This window comes from Ovis canadensis, chromosome 2, assembly GCF_042477335.2.
Source record: "Ovis canadensis isolate MfBH-ARS-UI-01 breed Bighorn chromosome 2, ARS-UI_OviCan_v2, whole genome shotgun sequence".
Classification (NCBI taxonomy): Eukaryota; Metazoa; Chordata; class Mammalia; order Artiodactyla; family Bovidae; genus Ovis; species Ovis canadensis.
Window position 1 is genome coordinate 72,006,910 of NC_091246.1, and position 16,027 is coordinate 72,022,936.

At 38.1% G+C, this 16,027-nt stretch overlaps 1 protein-coding gene across 4 annotated transcripts in view; it reads right to left on the reverse strand.

The window, feature by feature from the left end:
- RFX3 (regulatory factor X3) overlaps positions 1–16,027 on the reverse strand; it is a 335,060-nt gene that overhangs the window by 24,895 nt on the left and 294,138 nt on the right. For all 4 annotated transcript variants that reach the window (XM_069576467.1, XM_069576465.1, XM_069576466.1 and 1 more), the window contains one exon: positions 13,686–13,894. In XM_069576467.1, the coding sequence (XP_069432568.1) occupies positions 13,686–13,894 (209 nt within the window). The remainder of the gene's footprint in view (positions 1–13,685; positions 13,895–16,027) is intronic.

The following is a 16,027-nucleotide window of genomic DNA, read 5'->3' on the forward strand; positions in this document are numbered from 1 at the left end:
ACAATACACTCTATTATACTCAAAATAGAAATAAGTCAAAATAAAATTTTGGCTTCATTGAAGACATGTCAATTATTAAGCTTGACCATGCACTTCAAATATCCTTAATATTTTTAATTTAGAGTCAGAGTAGGATGTGTGTGTGTTTCTCTTCACTTTCATTTAGTGTCTTTCTCTAGAGATTTTTGTCCTACACAAATTAAAATAGCCATTATATTCTCAGATAGGAGGAAGAGACAGAATCTCACAAACGTATGGGTTAATATTACTAAGGGGCTTCTCTGATGGTTCAGTGGTAAAGAATGCACCTGTCAATGTAGGAGAAGTATGTTTGATCCCTGGGTTGGGAAGATCCCCTGGAGAAAGAAATGGCAACCCACTACAGAATTTTTGCCTGAGAAATTCTATGGACACAGAATCCTAGCAGGCTACAGTTCATGGGGTCACAAAGAGTCAGACATGACTTAGTGACTGAACAACAAACAACAATATTCCTAAGCCTTATTTTGCAATGAAGAACTGTAAAATGATGGACAGATGGACATATAGAAGACTGTACTTTTGTTTTATCTTTCACTTTCAACTATAACTATATAGTGGCTACTAATGCATCAAATCTACACATTCAACTTGGCGAGTGACAGATCACCATTGTACATCTAAAACCCTAAAGCCCTGGATTCTGATTCTGGTTTCTCATTAATTCACTGTCAATCTCAAAAAACACCATTTCCTCGAGAGGGTTTTCCTTTTGGGTGAAAATAAAAACAATACTTTTGGCCTTATCTCATTTATGTGATTATATCAAGGATAAAGTGGGTTAAAGGTTGTGACATAAACTTATGAATGAATAGAACAAGACTCAAATATAAGTGATTATGATCCTAATACAAAAAATAGGAGGAGCTGAGCTTCTCACTCTCATTTGGTTATAGCAACAAGAATAGGTGTTACAATAAGATGGCAGAGAATCTCTCCTTCTGTGGATTTACTTACTAAAAAGAAAAAAAAAACATAGTTTTTCATCCATAGGTTTGGAGTGAGATCCACATTAACCACTCTATGATCTTGACTGTACATCATTCAACATTTTAAGGTTCAAAATTAGCTTGACAGTCAAGTGAGATAATGTGTGTGAGATCCTAAGAAAACTGCCTATTGCTACACTATTACGTATGTTGGAGTTCAGTTCAGTTCAGTCGCTCAGTCGTGTCTGCAACTTTGCAACCCCATGGACTGAGCATGCCAGGCCTCCCTGTCTATCACCAATTCCTGGCGTTTACTCAAACTCATGTCCATTGAGTTGGTGATGCCATCCAACCATTTCATCCTCTGTCGTCCCCTTCTCCTCCCAACTTCAATCTTTCCCAGCATCAGGGTCTTTTCCAATGAGTCAACTCTTGGCATGAAGTGACCAAAGTACTGGAGTTTCAGCTTTAGCATCATTCCTTCCAAAGAAATCCCAGGGCTGATCTCCTTCAGAATGGACTGGTTCAATCTCCTTGTAGTCCAACGGACTCTCAAGAGTCTTCTCCAACACCATAGTTCAAAACCATCAATTCTTCGGTGCTCAGGTTTTTTTTATAGTCCAACTCTCACATTCATACATGATTACTGGAAAAACCATAGCCTTGACTAGATGGATCTTTGCTGGTAAAGTAATGTCTCTGCTTTTTAATATGCTATCTAGGTTGGTCATAACTTTCCTTCCAAGGAGTAAGCGTCTTTTAACTTCATGGCTGTAGTCACCATCTGCTGTGATTTTGGAGCCCCCCAAAATAAAATCCGTTACTGTTTCCACTGTATCCCCATCTATTTGCCATGAAGTGATGGCATGACCAGATCCCATGATCTTACTTTTCTGAATGCTGAACTTTAAGCCAACTTTTTCACTCTCCTCTTTCACTTTCATCAAGAGGCTCTTTAGTTCTTCTTCACTTTCTGCCATAAGGGTGGTGTCATATGAATATCTGAGGTTATTGTTATTTTCCCGGCAATCCTGATTCCAGCTTGTGCTTCATCCAGCCCAGTGTTTCTCATGATGTACTCTGCACAGAAGTTAAGTAAGCAGGGTGACAATATACAGCTTTGAGATACTCCTTTCCCTATGTGGAGCTAGTCTGTTGTTCCATGTCCAGTTCTAACTGTTGCTTCCTGACCTGCATATAGGTTTCTCAGGGGGCAGGTCAGGTGGTTTGGTATTCCCATCTCTTTTAGAATTTTCCACAGTTTATTGTGATCCATACAATCAAAGGCATTGCCGTAGTCAATAAAGCAGAAATAGATGTTTTTCTGGAACTCTTTTGCCTTTTTGATGATCCAGTGGATGTTGGCAATTTGGTCTCTGGTTCTTCTGCCTTTTCTAAAACCAACTTGAATATGTGGAAATTCACAGTTCACGTATTGCTGAAGCCTGGCTTGGAGAATTTTAAGCATCACTTCACTAGTGTGAGAGATGAGTGCAATTGTGCAGTAGTTTGAGCATTCTTTGGCATTGCCTTTCTTTGGGATTGGAATGAAAATGGACCTTTTCCAGTCCTGTGGCCACTGCTGAGTTTTCCAAATTTGCTGGCATATTGAGTGCAGCACTTTCACAGCATCATCTTTCAGGATTTGAAATAGCACTGTATAGTCTTAAGGGATTTGATTTAGATCATACCTGAATGGTCTAGTGGTTTTCTCCACTCTCTTCAATTTAAGTTTCAATTTGGCAATAAGGAGTTCATGATCTGAGCCACAGTCAGCCTCCGGTCTTGTTTTTGCTGACTGTATAGAGCTTCTCCATCTTTGGCTGCAAAGAATATAATCAATCTGATTTCGGTGTCGACCATCTGGTGATGTCAATGTGTAGAGTCTTCTCTTGTGTTGTTGGAAGAGGGTGTTTGCTATAACCAGTGTGTTCTCTTAGCAGAAACCTATTAGTCTTTGCCCTGCTTCATTCTGTACTCCAAGGCCAAATTTGCTTGCTACTCCAGGTGTTTCTTGACTTCTTACTTTTGCATTCCAGTCCCCTATAATGAAAAGGACATCTTTTTTGGGTGTTAGTTCTAGAATGTCTTATAGGTCTTCATAGAACTGTTCAACTTCAGCTTCTTCAGCTTTACTGGTTGGGGCATAGACTTGGATTACCATGATACTGAATAGTTTGCCTTGGAAAAGAACAGAGATCCTTCTGTCGTTTTTGAGATTGCATCCAAGTACTGCATTTCAGACTCTTTTGTTGATTATGATGGCTATTCCATTTCTTCTAAGCGAATCATAACAAGTATGTATGATTAACCTTATTCAAAATTAAAAGAAATATAAATTAAAGTAAGATACCATATATTATTTATTATACTATAAGAAATTAAAAGATCAGCATTAAAGAGGTTATGGGGAAAGAACTCTCATTTATTGTTTCTTGAAGCATAAAATCACAAAACTTTTATGAAGGGAAATTTGGCAACAAATGTAAAAATTAGAAATGCACAAATGCTTTCACCTAGCAGTTCTAATTCTAGAAATTTACACAAATGAGCAAAGATGGTTTTAATTGCAGCAATATTTATACTACTGAGAAAATAGGGGGCAACACTAAATAACCACTTGTAGGATACTAGGTAAAAAATGGCTCATTCATATATGGAAATTTATACAATATATTAAAGAAACGGGGCTTTCTGAGTAGCTCAAATGGTAAGAATCCACCTGCAATGCAGGAGGCCTGAGTTTGACCCCTGGGTTGTGAAGACCCCCTGGGGAAGGGAATGGTAACCCACTCCAGTATTTTTGCCCAGAGAATTCCATGTATAGAGCAGCCTGGTGAGTCACAGTCCATGGGGTCACAAAGAGGGTCAGACATGACTGAGCAATTTCACTCACTTTAAAGAAATGAGAGCGATTACACATAAAGGAAGTAAGACGGAAAGATGTTTATGATAAAATGCTAAGTGAAAGATGGAAAACATGTAATATGAGCCCATTTAACATAGAAACTATCTGCAAAGTTCTTGAAAAAGTCCTACCTCTAAATAAATGGGAATGGTTAATACTTATTAGCTTCAAGATAGCATACTTCATTAAAATAGTATCAGCCAACTTAAAACTGCAAATTTATTTGAATTTATTTGACGATAAACATGCAACTTTATATAAAGATAAGCATGAAGGTATGTTTTATATTTGTACTGCATGACCAAAACCCACCTAAATATTCAAGAATAAGAGACAAAAGGAATGTTTAAATAATGTATGCATGAGTGCTTGCTAAGTCACTTCAGTCGTGTCCGACTCTGTGACCTCATGGACTGCAGGTTCCTCTGTCCATGGGATTCTCTAGGTAAGAACACCGGAGTGGGTTGCCATTGTGTACAAAATGGAATATTGGAAGGACATTCAAAATTATATTTCTTAAGATATGCTTGAGGTATAATGTTAAGGGAAAAATACAGATAATAAACTCTGATAAACAACTGGATCTCAATTTTATATAAAACTGAAAGAAAACATTTTACCATTGGTCTTTCTGGGTAGTAAATTATGGATGATTTAAGTTTATTCTTTGTACAGTATTTGTATTTTTCAGGTTTTCTAAAGTGAATATATACTAATTTTATAATAAAAATGGTTTATTTTAAAAGAAGACATTTATTATAATACAGAAAAACAATCCTGTGTCAGTTCAATGTCAGTAAATCTTTACAGGGATAGATATGACAGATACAGAATGAATTATATATATATGTTTTTAAATCCAATTTTTAGGCCTTTTTATTTCCCTCAAAATAATGTAAATGATTGAGAACAATATTCATATTGAGTAGCTTTATGGTATTTGTAAAAGAAATGCAAAGCCAATTTCTTTTTTCCAAGACAATTAATTTTCATTCATTCAATAGATATTTATTATGTTCATACTGTGTGTCAGGGTCTTGTTCTACAGCAAGTCAGACAAAAGTTTGGTTTCAACAGAGCTCACATTCTAGTAGGACAGATGGTTGATAAAAACAGAGTAGATATAAATTATAAAGTTAGGTAGTGGTAAATCCTATGAAAAAAGTAAATCAGGTCAAGAGACTGCAGAGTGATGGGCCCTGGCACTTAAAGTCAGGGTGTTAGGAAAACTTTTTGAGGAGGTGCTAAGTGAGCAGATATGAGACTGAAGTGAGGGAGTGAGCCATGTGAACAAGTGCACTTTCCTCGCAGGAAGGAGAGCAAATGCTGAGACTGAGGCAGAACTATGTTTGTTTTATTGAAAGCATAGCCCAGAAGCTGTGGCTGGGAAGACATAAGCAAAGAGAATATATATGATGGGACTAGAAATCCCTAGCAGCTGGACCATAGAGGGTCTGTAGGCCATGATAAGGGCTTCATGTTCTATCCCAACTGTTTTGGAAACTTTCTGACAATTGGGCAATCACCTTATTGCAGCATAAAGGCATAAGTAACACAAAATTCTGTTGGAAAATGAAAAAACAAAAAAAGTGTGCTGACCTTCAGTTATAATAGTTACTTTTGAAAGTACTGATAATCTGCTATGAACTTGTCATATGTTTAGAAGAGAATCAGTTGAATTATATTATTAATATAACAACAGATTATTATATTATATTATTAATAATGTCTATGTCTACTTTATGCTGTCTGTGTTGGGCCTCTGCCCTACAAGCCAAGTATCAAATGACACAATTAACAGTTTAATTGGAAACCTATTGACTGATTCAGATTTCTATAAGACATGTTACAAAATTGATTCCACTGAATTTCATGTTGCTAAGTTGCCATGAACTCAACTCTTTAAAATTGGAGTTAAAACTGTTAATTATTTTGTAACATATGAGAAATACCTTTGTGTATATATCTTCATAATTCATGGCATGAAAATTAAAACATATACTTGAACACATGATACTCAAGCCACCTCTTTATGTATTTGGGGAGACATCACACATTCCTAAGAAGAAAGGTGAGAACCTGTGACCCCCCCACCCCCCAACTCCACCCTGTGAACTCTTCTCAAACAGTGATTACAGCTAATTCACAAACTGGAAGATTATATATTTGTTCAGCTGTAGGCAAACTAGGTTCTCTGTGCCCTCTGTCAAGTTATTGTCTCAAAGCTATACATTTAATTCTTTAAAAATGGGATGTTTGGTTGACCTGCAGGGTGGCCCTGAGGAAGTCTGTGTTCTGTTATTCACAAAACACCCAAGCTGAGAAACGGCCCACTTAACTTCTGCACTGCTGCCCAAGAAAGGCAGCAATATATTTTCCACCTCCCAGGGAGCCAGCAGGAGACATTCAAAGCCATGTTAGGCGAGGAGAGACCCCCATTTGGCGCAGAGGGTGCTTGCAGCAACATGTCCACTACTGCTATCACGACTCTGCTAGTCCATTTCTTGTATATACATGTGAATCTATGAGATTAATCAACTTCAGAAAATGAACAGTTGGTATATGTGACTGCAAAATTCTTATTACAAAGCCAAAAACATTTAAAAAATACTCTAGAAGGACAGAGAGTTTCCCAGACAAGCAAAAGCTAAATGAGTTCATCACCACTAAACTGGTCATACAAGAAATCTTAAAGGGACTTCATTAAATAGAAAAGGCCATAAGTAGAAACAAGAACAGCTTCTTAGGTGGCACAGTGGTAAAGAAGCCATCTGCCAATGCAGGAGACACAAGAGATGTGGGTTTGATTCCTGGGCAGGGGATATACCCTGGAGTATGAAATGGCAACCCACTCCAGTATTCTTGCCTGGAAAATTCCATGGACAGAGGAGCTTGGCAGGCTACAGTCCATGGGGTCACAAAGAGTTGGACATGACTGAGTGATTGTGCAAAAACAAAAAAATTATGGGGGAAATAATATCACTGGTAAAGGCAAACAAATAGCAAAGTTAGTGGATCAACCACTGATAAAGCTAATACAAAGGCTAAAAAAAGGTAATAAAATCAACAATATCTAAAATAATTAGTTGAGTGATACACAAAATAAAAGATGTAAAGTATGACATCAAAAACATAACACGGGGGGGGGAATAAAAAATACTCTGTAACTCTGCTTCTGTTTGTGAATGAAGTTTTCATTACTCAATATGTTCTTGTGCCTCAGTAAGAAACAGGTTAGATTTTAGTCTTCTACGTTACTAAGCTATTGACTTTGCCTACCAGCACGAGGTATGCATCTTTCTGAATATGCCTTTCCTTCTGTAGCCCTGAACTGTACACCTTCAAGACTTTTTGAAATGAAAATAAATAATAACCATAATAGTGTCTAATAATAACAAGCCATTATCCCCAACTCAGGGCAGACAGAGGGCAGGCAAGTGATGATCTACTGGGTTTGTACATCTGCAGAGAACAAGAAACACGAGTAAGTAATTTTCTCTCCTTTTAAGATACTTCAACAGATCTCTGTGGAGACAAAGGCTCCAGGGGTGTATTTCTAAAACGATATCTACTAAACAGATTTAAAAAATCCTCAGGGAGGAGTAAGGGCAAGTCTGATGTAACTGCATAAGAAAGCAGTAAGAAGAAGAAGAGGAAAAAAAACCTTTGCTTTTTCTGATATAGAGGATGTACTGTGCTTTTGCCCCTATAGGTTTTGGAGCAACAGCTAGTATAACATGTTTTATCATTCATGAAGCATATATACCATCTATATGATTTTCTGAGGAAAAAAATGGATGAAATCAACTTGCAAACAAATGGGGAAATATCTGAAATCTTTTAAAGATATTTTCCCAAGTTAAAATTTTGAATTTCATTACTACTACTACTACTGCTACATCTACTTTGAGAATACTGTGATATTGTTTTCCAAATCTTTCCCATATATCAAGGGAAAACATATCAACACATTTCTCACTGACACCCAGATCTAAACCTAGGGTTGGCTTTAATGAAGCATATCAGTGGGTCATAGAGTTAGATAGCACCTTAATAAGGTACTTTACAAACCCTGTGGTCTAAAAGTATTACGTATATGAGAGACAAAATGGTGGAATTATTCCATTCCAAAATAAAAACAAAACAACACCACCACTGCTAGGCTTTCTTTCATAGCATTTATTTAACTCTGGGAATGGGTTCAATCCCAGGGTCAGGAAGATCACCTGAAGGAGGAAATGGCAACCCACTCCAGTATTCTTGCCTAGAGAATTCCATGGACAAAGGAGCCTGGAGGGCTACAGTCCATGGGCTTGCAAAGTGTCAGACTTGACAGGTATACTTGGCAGGTATGCAGACACTAGAAAATCATTTTCAGGATATAAGGATAATTTTACTACTTAAACACATATGGAATCAACTCCACTTCAGTTTAAGAAATAAGAATTGGACTAAATCAACTGAAAAAGAAAGAAGTCACAATAAAAACCTTCTACCATGAAAATGGAATCTTTGGTTCAATCCTTATAAAGGTAATCAAAACAAGACGGAAATCCTATAATCTGGGCTTAGCGGGTTCACAATTTCTACTAGTCTCTAAACTTTGCTATTCCTTTGCATATCATCTCTTCTCACAACTGTTTTGGACTCAGTCCAGATGATGACCACAGTGTACTCATAGCCACAGTCAGTGGTAGGTCCTGTAGCCACTATTTTGATGAGCGCATGGTTGCACAGGAATTAAATTAGGGACTGCCTAAAGTTTAAAGTACATATGGCTTTTAGAAAGCCCATTATGATCTAAAGAAGAATAGAAATGAACTCTCACCACAAGAGTAAATGCTGCGGTCAAAAATATAATTTACCTAACATCTTAAGAAATGGAACTCTATTTGTCAATTCCATCCTATGCCATATATATGGTATATATGCCAACTTGCACAGAGTCTGTTTTTAAACCCTGGAGTAGACCTAAGGTCAATGGCTCATCACAACATTTGATATCATATATAAATTCAGACTTAAACTGAAGAAAGTAGGGAAAATCACTAGACCATTCAGGTATGACCTAAATCAAATCCCTTATGATTATACAGTGGAAGTGAGAAACATATTTAAGGGACTAGATCTGATAGACAGAGTGCCTGATGAACTATGGATGGAGGTTTGTGACACTGTACAGGAGACAGGGATCAAGACCATCCCCATGGAAAATAAAGGCAAAAAAACCAAAATGGATGTCTGCGGAGGCCTTACAAATAGCTGTGAAAAGAAGAGAAGCAAAAAACAAAGAAGAAAAGGAAAGATATACCCATTTGAATGCAGAGTTCCAAAGAATAGCAAGAAGAGATAAGAAAGCCTTCCTCAGTGATCAATGTAAAGAAATAGAAGAAAACAACAGAATGGGAAAGACTAGAGATCTCTTCAAGAAAATTAGAGATACCAAGGGAACATTTCATGCAAAGATAAAGGACAGAAATGGTATGGACTTAACAGAAGCAGAAGATATTAAGAAGAGGTGGCAAGAATACACAGAAGAACTGTACAAAAAAGATCTTCATGACCCAGATGATCACAATGGTGTGATCACTCTCCTAGAGAAAGACATCCTGGAATGTGAAGTCAAGTGGGCCTTAGAAAGCATCACTACAAACAAAGTTAGTGGAGGTGATGGAATTCCAATTGAGCTATTTCAAATCCTGGAAGATGATGCTGTGAAAGTGCTGCACTCAATATGCCAGCAAATTTGGAAAACTCAGCAGTGGCCACAAGCCTGGAAAAGGTCCATTTTCATTACAGTCCCAAAGAAAGGCAATGCCAAAGAATGCTCAAACTACAGCACAATTGCACTCATCGCTCACACTAGTAAAGTAACGCTCAAAATTCTCCAAGCCAGGCTTCAGCAATACGCGAACTGTGAACTTCCAGATGTTCATGCTGGTTTAAGGAAAGGCAGAAGAACCAGAGTAAAATTGCCAACATTCGCTGGATCATTGAAAAACCTAGAGAGTTCCAGAAAAACATCTATTTCTGCTTTATTGACTATGCCAAAGCCTCTGATTGTGTGGATCACAATAAACTGAAAAATTCTTAAAGAGATGGGACTACCAGACCACCTGACCTGCCTCTTGAGAAAATTATATGCAGGTCAGGAAGCAACAGTTAGAACTGGACATGGAACAACAGATTGGTTCCAAATAGGAAAAGGAGTATGTCAAGGCTGTATATTGTCATGCTGCTTATTTAACTTATATGCAGAGTACATCATGAGAAACACTGGACTGGAAGAAACACAAGCTGGAATCAAGATTGCCGGGAGAAATCTCAATAACCTCAGATATGCAGATGACACCACCCTTATGGCAGAAAGTGAAGAGGAACTAAAAAGCCTCTTGATGAAAGTGAAAGAGGAGAGTGAAAAAGTTGGCTTAAAGCTCAACATTCAGAAAACGAAGATCATGGCATCTGGTCCTATCACTTTATGGGAAATAGAGAAACAGTGGAAACAGTGTCGGACTTTATTTTTTTGGGCTCCAAAATCACTGCAGATGGTGACTGCAGCCATGAAATTAAAAGATGCTTACTCCTTGGAAGGAAAGTTATGACCAACCGAGATAGCATATTCAAAATCAGAGATATTAGTTTGCCGGCTAAGGTCCATTTAGTCAAAGCTATGGTTTTTCCAGGGGTCATGTATGGATGTGAGAGTTGGACTGTGAAGAAGGCTGAGCGCCGAAGAATTGATGCTTTTGAACTGTGGTGTTGCAGAAGACTCTTGAGAGTCCCTTGGACTGCAAGGAGATCCAACCAGTCCATACTGAAGGAGATCAGTCCTGGGATTCCTTTGGAAGGAATGATGCTAAAGCTGAAACTCCAGCACTTTGGCCACCTCATGTGAAGAGTTGACTCATTGGAAAAGACTCTGATGCTGGGAGGGATTGGGGGCAGGAGGAGAAGGGGATGACAGAGGATGAGATGGCTGGATGGCATCACTGACTCGATGGACGTGAGTCTGAGTGAACTCTGGGAGTTGGTGATGGACAGGGAGGCCTGGCGTGCTGCAATTCATGGGATCCCAAAGAGTCGGACACGACTGAGCGACTGAACTGAACTGGAACAACAGACTGGTTCCAAATAGGAAAAGCAGTACGTCAGGGTGCATATTGTCACCCTGCTTATTTAACTTATATGCAGAGTATGTCATGAGAAATATGCTGGACTGGAAGAAACACAAGCTGGAATCAAGACTGCCCGAAGAAATAGCAATAACCTCAGATATGCAGATGATACCACCCTTATGGCAGAAAGTGAAGAGGAACTAAAAAGCCTCTTGATGTAAGTGAAAGAGGAGAGTGAAAAAGTTGGCTTAAAAACATTCAGAAAACGAAGATCATGGCATCTGGTCTGATCACTTTATGGGAAATAGATGGGGAAACAGTGGAAACAGTGTCAGACTTTATTTTGGGGGGGCTCCAAAATCACTGCAGATGGTGACTGCAGCCATGAAATTAAAGGACGCTTACTCCTTGGCAGGAAAGTTATGAGCAATCTATAGAGCATATTAAAAAGCAGAGACATTACATTACCAACAAAGTTCTGTCTAGTCAAGGACATGGCTTTTCCAGTGGTTATTTATGGATGTGAACGTTGGACTGTGAAGAAAGCTAAGCACCGAAGAATTGATGCTTTTAAACTATGGTGCTGGAGAAGACTCTTGAGAGTCCCTTGGACTGCAAGGAGATCCAACCAGTCCATTCTAAAGGATATCAGTCCTGGATGTTCATTGGAAGGACTGATGCTGGAGTTGAAACTCCAATACTTTGGCCATCTCATGGGAAGAGTTAACTCATTGGAAAAGACTCTGATGCTGGGAGGGATTGGGGGCAGGAGTAGAAGGGGACAACAGAGAATAAGATGACTAGATGGCATCACCAACTCGATGGACATCAGTTTGAGTGAATTTCGGGAGTTGGTGATGGACAAGGAGGCCTGGCGTGCTGCGATTCATGGTGTCGCTAAGAGTCAGACACGACTTAGTGACTGAACTGAACTGAACTGATAAGTAATTTTTCTCTTCTGGGGATATTCTATGCCTAAAAAAACATACATTTACTTATAAATTATTTTAGCCCAAAAGCGATTTGTCACCCTGCTTATTTAACTTATATGCAGAGTACATCATGAGAAACGCTGGGCTGGAAGAAGCACAAGCTGGAATCAAGATTGCCAGGAGAACTATCAATAACCTCAGATATGCAGATGACACCACCCTTATGGCAGAAAGTGAAGAGGAACTAAAAAGCCTCTTGATGAAAGGGAAAGAGGAGAGTCAAAAAGTTGGCTTAAAGCTCAACATTCAGAAAACAAAGATCATGGCATCTCGTTCCATCACTTCATGGGAAATAGATGGAGAAACAGTAGAAACAATGTCAGATTTCAGTTTTTGGGTCTCCAAAATCACTGCAGATGGTGACTGCAGCTATGAAATTAAAAGACGCTTACTCCTTGGAAGGAAAGTTATGAGCAATCTATAGAGCATATTCAAAAGCAGAGACATTTCTTTGCCAACAAAGGTCCATCTAGTCAAGGCTATGCTTTTTCCAGTAGCCCTGCATGGATGTGAGAGTTGAACTGGGAAGAAAGCTGAGCACTGAAGAATTGATGCTTTTGAAATGCGGTGTTGGAGAAGACTCTTGAGAGTCCCTTGGACTGCAAGGAGATCCAACCAGTCCATTCTAAAGGAGATCAGCCCTGGGATTTCTTTGGAAGGAATGATGCTAAAGCTGAAACTCCAGTACTTTGGCCACCTCATGCCAAGAGTTGACTCATTGGAAAAAACTCTGATGCTGGGAGGGATTGTGGGCAGGAAGAGAAGGGGACGACAGAGAATGAGATGGCTGGATGGCATCTCTGACTTGATGGATGTGAGTCTGAGTGAACTCCGGGAGTTGGTGATGGACAGGGAGGCCTGGCGTGCTATGATTCATGGGGTTGCAAAGAGTCGGACACGACCGAGGAACTGAACGGAACTGAAAAGCTATTTATTTTGAGTTATCTACTAGATTATTTGATATTAAACTAGCTGTGCATTAGAATACCAGGATAACCTTTCTGAAGAAAAAGAATTTCTGATTATCCCTAGTGCTAATTACTACTTTCGAACCACCATGATTTTGAGTGTGTAAGTTTTGGGAGGTAGGTAGTTCCTTTTTTTTCTTTCCACTAATTCTGAGGTGCAACTAGGTTTAAGAACAATTTTAATTGATCAAATTAAAAAATTAACTAGATTGTTCTGAGTATCCATCTGAATTGCCTGGACGGAACTTTATAAAAAGCATAGATTGCTAGGCCTCTCCTCTGCAATTCGTGATTAAGGTAGGTTTGGGCGAGGGGTCTGAAAATACACATTTTTAATGTGTTTCCAAGCAACAGCCATGCTACTGGTCTAGGGAAGGACAGTCTGAGAATCTCTGAAGTAGAGAATAAAAAGAAGAGTGGTGGAAAGCCTGAATGATACATCTTTGCCAAAAGGAGGACTGTCCTGACTCTTGTTAAGCACAGTATCTAGACTGCAATCTCTGATGTTCCCATCTGAGAACTTCTAGGGCTCTGAATAAGAGGCTTTCTTTTCCCAGCAGAAATTTTATTTCCAAAAGCCTCCTGGTTCAATTCCATGATGTTGCAATCACAAGGTGGGCTGAAGATAATCACAACAGAGAGTTTCTACATACTAAAGTCCTCACTCTCTTCTTTTTTTCTGAGAAGCATGTGCATACATAATTGCAGAATAGGAAACATTGAGATGATACCTGTAGAAAGACCATTTAAGCAGAAATTGCCTGGCAGCTTTAGGAAAACTGGGTCTTCCTTCGTAGGGTTTCAGTGCTTGCATCATCACATTGTCGAGCCACGCTGCCCACTGCTCCAGGGTGCTCTGCTGCTGAAGAGTCATCTTGAAGTCTGTTTCTAGTCTCTGAACCATGTTGTCATCACACTGGCACACCCAGGAAGCCTGCTCCTGGGACAGTACACAGAAAGCAAAGGACAAGTTCAAGTCAGCAGTTTTTCACGGACTGTTAGCACACAAACCGTAAGCATGAATGGCAAGCTATTTTGAAAGTGCAAAACAATTAAATGAATTAAGAAAAACGAATGACTACTTGGCAGTTGTTAGGGAAATTAACATCACTTCTGTGCATGAAAAAGTGATGTGACATACAGGTATGACTTGGTGTTCTACATTAGCTAGTCTGTGTGAAAGACTAAAATACATCATTACTTAAGAAGAAGAGAGGGAGGTGGGAGGGGGGTTCAGGAGTGGGAACTTATGTACACCCGTGGCGGATTCATGTTGATGTATGGCAAAATCAATACAGTATTGTAAAGTAAAAAAAAAAAAAAAAAAAAAAAGAAGAGGAGCCTGAACTTACCGTATGTAGAGTCTTTTTTTAGTTTTTATACTCTTTTACTTCTCAATCAGATAAAACTAAAGCCAATTCATTTGAAAAGATTTAGAGTAAGTCAGAATGGATAAATAGCTTCAATTGGCCCAAAGTGGCCCCTCAGGATTAAGACAAAAACAATGAATGATACAAGGCAGAAGCATATGCTGTATGAGTTTCATGGGAAAGAAACTGAAGTCCCAAGGACTCTCAAGGTAAAAGCTATGAATGCCAATTAATTCACAGAACCGAAAACAACAATAACAATAACCAAAAATACATTAGAGAAAATATAGGGATGCTACCTATGAAGAAATTTGATTACTATAGTTTTCCTTCTGGTTCTGATAGGAAAGTTTCATGTTTGGTAAAAGGGATGAAAATAGAAACTTTTAAAGTTAATTTTCAGTGGTTGCCGTAAGTTTTACCATGTTTCTAGTGCTGTGCTGCATTTTAAGATTAAAAAAATATTATACTCTTTTAGGTCAGAATATAATTATCTGAAAATATTAATATAATATTTGAGTGAAGACTTGGATTTTAACATAGGGCCTGAATCCACTAATTTCATTTTAAGCAATTCATTTAATCTACGTGGGCCTCGTTTTCCCCAAACATAAAATTAGAGAAGTAAAATGTGACAAGAATTTTTAAGCTAGATTCATTGTGTCCAGATAATATTTTCAACATAGAGTTCTTTGGAGGGGTGTCTGTGAAGGTTCTAATTCTATATGTAAAACCTTACCAATATGTGTGTGTTTTTCTGAAAAGTCTCTATAGCTTTCAATCTGTCTGTTCTCAGAGGACAAATTTATTTAAATCAACCTTTCAACTGAATCAATCCTTAATCTCCACCCTCTGATTCCAGGATCTCTCCTGATCCCACAGACTTTACCTTACTCAAAAGACATTTCAACTGGGAGGTACTTCAAATAGAAAATGGCTAAACTCAATTCATTTTTCTTTCTCAGGGAAATTTAGGGCTTCTTCCAAATTCCCAGCTGATGATGCCATCTACTAACCTTCCTTCTCTTATCTAATTAATAATAAAGGCTTTCAGATTTTTACCTCCTAAGTATCACTTTTAAGTATTTTAAGTACACTAAAATACGACTATTAAATTTGAAAGTACAAATAAAAAGAAACAAAATTAAGAGTATCTAAAATGCCAACATTAAGAGAGAACTACAACATGCTAATTTTCAAATTGTTCACATGCAATATATACATATGCATGTATATTTATGTATATATGTATTACTTTAAAAGAGGATCATATTATATATTTTACTTGATATTTTGCTTAGTTTCACTTTATATATAGGCAAATGAGGAGCTACATTTATTACTCAATGACTCAATTTGCCACAATACATGAATATCCATTATTTACAAAGTCAATTCCACATAGCTGCACATTTATGGTCATTCCAAATTTTTACTCTTAGGAATAATGCTGGAATTAGCAATCTTGTAACTACATCTTTACTTAGTTTGTACTTATGTCTATATAATAGATTTACATAAGAATAGTTAAGATCTTTCAAAATACAGTTAAATGACTCTCAGAAATTTTACATCAGTTCAACAGTTGAGGAGAGCACCCAGGGAAGAAGTTGTGTACATGCTAAGTTGCTTCAGTTATATTCGACTCTTTGTGACCCTATGGACTGTAGCCCGGGCTCCTCTGTCCATAGGATTCTGTAGGC